Genomic DNA, 4720 nt, shown 5'->3' on the forward strand with positions numbered 1-4720 from the left:
GTTATAGAGAGTGACACCTGACTTACAAAGTATGGTGGCATTGTTCCCTGTCCCATGATGTACTGGTGGTGACCCAGCAATACACCTGGAGGCAGGCTTGGAGTGTTCTTTGTGGCTGTAAATAGAACAATAGTTCATACACACAAACTTCAATGGTGGACATATACCACATAACTTGCTATTTTTTGAAGGGGATGATATTTTCGCTACTTCACATGTCATATACACAGTTGTGAAAATTTGATCCAAGTTAGTGACAAGATTTAAGACCAAACTCAAAACAGTTTTCTATTCAGTTTGATAAACACTCAATTCAAACGACTTCATCCATAAGATTAACCATGTCATTTTCTATGATGCTATTGGTCCTACAGTTAATCAGTACAATGATGGAAGGAACTGTTCTAACCACGGGCAATACAGAAAGCCACATTTCAGGGCTAAACGTTATTTTTGAATACCACTAGTAACTTAAGGGTGGTAGTTTCAAATTTTTTACAAGTCCATGTGCAAATTCCACCAACCCAATAATGTTCAACATGATAAGCAATATTAAATTTTGACTAGTCATTAAGGCCAGCGCATTATAGAACCACTATCCAAGTTGGAGATTTCTCTAGTCTCAGACTATCGGGCTTTTTTATTGTCTAGCCCTTTATACATTCAGGGATTACAATCGAATAATAAATACTATGTAATTATCACAAACTTGTGCCAAAATAAACATTTATATTGGCAATTCCTTGTTCTGTTTAAAGTCCATAACCCTACTCACTGCTTGTTGAAGGAGCAGTCATGACTTTGGTGGATCCTACTGTTGTTGTTAATGCTATAGTAGACGCAACAGCTGATGGAGTAGTTGTTCCTGTCGCCAGAGACGTTGTTATTGTTGTTGTCATCAAGTTACTCGTCGTTGTAGATGTGGAACTGTCATACTGAAATGAACCAATCACATAAACTGTCACAATGTATTTCAGTGTTTATAAATATATGTCTCCCCTCCAACTTATCTATGAACACTCAAGCATGTCCTTTTGACTTTATCAACTGTTAAATTGAAAGTAGTTCTGAATCTCTTTGTAAGCATATACTAAACTATATAGAAGTAATTACCACACTGTATTAGTATTGGGAACAGAGAATCCAATAGCAACATTGAAATCTGTAATTGCAAAACATTATGGCATTTTTCACAATTTTGTACCAGAGAGACATCTTAGGGCTGGGCATCTACCTTTATGTAATGTTGTTACAAAGCAATACATTTTATAGGCAAAATGGAGTTTGATTCAAGTTCAATTTTCACTAACAATGAACAATCATTATTTCAGAAAATTGATATTAAGTTTATAATAATGTTCAACTTTCAGCAGATGATGGATTGATGGAAGGGTAAACGGTTAACACTTCCTTCTTTTCAAAATCATTTTAGAAGGGTCTCAAGATTCAGGATGGTGTATAATTTTATCCAAATCTCATGTTCATGTACATATGAAAGTAAATTCACTAGCCCAAATCGCTAAGGTTTTGAGGTAGAGACAAAGATGACATTTTCCTTGTGCGACAAAATCACGCTGATCTTATTTACACACTAAACTGGTCAATCAGAGAGCAGGATTTAGTTTAGACAAAGTTCATGGAAGCTATATTTCTTTTTGAAGGATAATGTAATAAAAAATGTTTTTAGTTCTGTCTAAACCAGAGAAGGTTTCCATGGCTTACCATTACCAAGACTGTCCCTGCTGAATCTATAGTGAAATTACAAGTTAAGCAACAGCTATAAGGTGACATTTAACAATCTCAACCATATTTGAACTTGCCCAAGATATATTGAGGGCTAACACATCTGTTAAGTTTCAAAAAGATATGTCAAGAATTACGACCACCAGGGAGTAAAATACGTAGAAGTCAGCAAGAACCGCACCATGTGTCTGACCTTACCCTCATGGTATCTTTTATTTTAGCACAATGACCTTAACCTTACCAATTAGAAACTTTTTTTACTACTACACATTTACATACCACAGTGTATCACCATGTCTGATTAAAAAATCAAATTGTCTTTTGGATTCTGAGATCAGGACCATCCACCCCTCAAACTATTTTTTCAGTAACAGTGATGTTGAACTTTGGAACTTAAAGGGTCGCTGGAGTGATTACAAGGAGTATTAAGGACCACTTTGTGTAGCATTGGGTATATAATTACAGATATGAAATAGGAGTTTGGTATATATTGTGATAAATCTTTCACAAACGCAGACTGCGCGCAATATCCTCTATATGTAATATTTTTTTCAGCATCTAAGAACTATATCTTAAATACAGTAGCTATCTTGATTGATTGGACTTGTAAGAGTTTGCCCAGCTTCAGTCAAAAGTGTTTTGGCCAAAAGTTGTTTAGTGTTAAAAGTAATCAAAGAAAATACATCTTTTCTACAATTATATCTGTAAACAAGCCAAAATCAATGAAAATTATAATATTTACCATATTACGCAATGCAAATCATTTGGAACATTTAAAAGTTCAACACCAAGACAAAATTTATATAGCTTAAAAAAATTGTGGAATCCAAATACCGACTTGATTAGATTAGATGCCAGCAGCACAGATCTTTCTAGGTAGTTTGATCATATAATTCAAGCTTTGAGCATGAGGATGATTACATGAATATGGGCCCTGGCCAAAATTTGGACAATATATGGTATTTAATATATTTGTAAAAGTGGAAAATAGTGAAAGGAGAATCAATTTGGTGTATTAGTAAAGTTTCTAGCAAAGGATTTATTTGTACTTGTAAATGTTCTTTCATTTTTCCTTGTTTTTAAAATAATTATGACACCTCAGCAACAAAGATTCTTGTAAATAGGTAGAAAATGATGTGCAGCAGTACACCACACAATTTTGGATTTTGTTTACATTATGCATTTATAAAATTGGCCATTCATACCTGAGGAGATTGCCTAGTATCCAAAGGCGAGTCTTTCACAGTCATCTTTGACAAAGTTTCACTGATCTTATTAGCGGACACTCCAGACAGTGGCGACGTTTGTAAGGTTGATGGCAAGCTGTTTTGATGTGGCGATGAACCATACCCCTGAGAGGTAGTGTATACCGACTGTGTCTGTGTGGTAGGTGTCGACAGTGCCGACTGACTGTCTCTTTGGTACGAAGTAGCACTAGACTGTGTGACAGACGCCTGGAATGACGAACCTGTCTGCGAGTCCCGACTTCCACTAGTTGGATACGACCCTGACTGGCTCACGCTGGCCTGAAATGAAGCCGACTGTGAGTCTCTACTAACACTTGTAGGGTAAGATCCAGCTTGCGAATCTCGGGCACCATGATAAGATGATGAGTTTGTCTGTGGTTGATATGATGTGGTCTGTGATGAATTGCCTTGATGATAGAGTGAGTTTTGATTGGAGTGAGATTGGTAAGAATTTGTGGCAGATGACTGATACAGATTGCCTTGATTTTGCTGGCTCGATCCACTGTAGGAGCCACTTCCACTTGAGTATGAACTCGGATTCTGGAATGACGACCCAGCGGACTGTCCATAGTTCTGAAATTGGGTCTGACTGCTATGGAACTGATTCTGGCCAGACTGATACTGACTTTGTCCACTTTGGTACTGAGCCTGTCCACTAGGGAACTGGTTCTGACTAGTTTGATACTGGTTTGAGCCAGTCTGATACTGGTTCTGGTAAGACCCTGGCTGTGATGAGGATGAATGCGAGAATCCTGATGTACTTGAAAGTCCAGCTGAATTTGAAAGACCAGAATTATTTGCAATTCCTGTAGAATTTGAAAGCCCTGCTGCATTGGACAGTCCAGCTGAGTTTGACAGTCCGGCACTGCTTGAAAGCCCTGTGGCACTAGATCGACCAGAATTAGTGGATAGTCCTGTCTTTTGCGATGGATATGTTGTTGATGCATAACCTTGCGTAGATGGATTGTAAGAACTTAAGTTGCTGGAATCTGGCTTGGATGTTGCCAAAGGTCCTGGAAGTAACAAAAGATCGCAGTGTAAGTTGAATACTATAAGAACGTTTTTCTTCTCTTTTATACAAGTTCTGTATGTAAAATTACCTCGATGACTATCGTTTGTATATCGCACTAGTTTAAAACAAAACAAACATAATCTCTTATCAAGTGACATTATTGGTAATTGTACAGAAACACATAACTTTTAGAAGTTTCAAGAGAGCTACATTAGATTTTACTATATTGTCCACATTGCTTTAAAAATAACCCTGCATAATAGTATAATTGTCAAACAAAATTTACCAGACGCGAGAGAGCTGGAGGATCCTGGATGCTGTGAGTTGATCATTGGACTGGATTTCCGGTCGGACTGAGATGGAGGGAAAGGAATAGGCTCTGGTGGACTCATCTGAAACATTTTCTTCGGAATCACAAACTAAATACGAGTGCGACACAGCGTACACTGTGATGAACCACAAGCTTAATTATCTGCATTTCACACATACCAGCATTATATTTATGCAACTACTTCATAACAAGCAGGAAAGAATTAAGGATATGGATTTTATTTGATTTCTATGCAATATTAATAGATGTGGAAAGCACAAGGTTAGTTCCAAGGCCAGTAATCATAAAGGATTCATTTATATGCTTTCAGAAATGCTTTGGTGCCAAATCTTTGAATTAAGTCTCATAAATAAAGGCTTAATACATATCCAAGCTCTAATTCTGTTA

The 4720-nt window shown here is 37.0% G+C and overlaps 1 protein-coding gene across 1 annotated transcript; it reads right to left on the reverse strand.

The window, feature by feature from the left end:
- Positions 1-26: 26 nt before the first annotated feature.
- Positions 27-4418, reverse strand: LOC110444740 (mucin-5AC-like; the record flags this gene model as incomplete). Its single annotated transcript, XM_021489103.1, has 4 exons — positions 4289-4418; positions 2949-4003; positions 776-935; positions 27-115 (listed from the first exon to the last, which is right to left on the reverse strand). Coding segments are annotated over exons 1-4 (1419 nt in total), but the record flags the coding sequence as incomplete, so codon positions are not given.
- Positions 4419-4720: the final 302 nt, after the last annotated feature.

This window comes from Mizuhopecten yessoensis, unplaced genomic scaffold (genome assembly GCF_002113885.1).
Source record: "Mizuhopecten yessoensis strain PY_sf001 unplaced genomic scaffold, ASM211388v2 hete_36168172, whole genome shotgun sequence".
NCBI classification, from domain to species: Eukaryota; Metazoa; Mollusca; class Bivalvia; order Pectinida; family Pectinidae; genus Mizuhopecten; species Mizuhopecten yessoensis.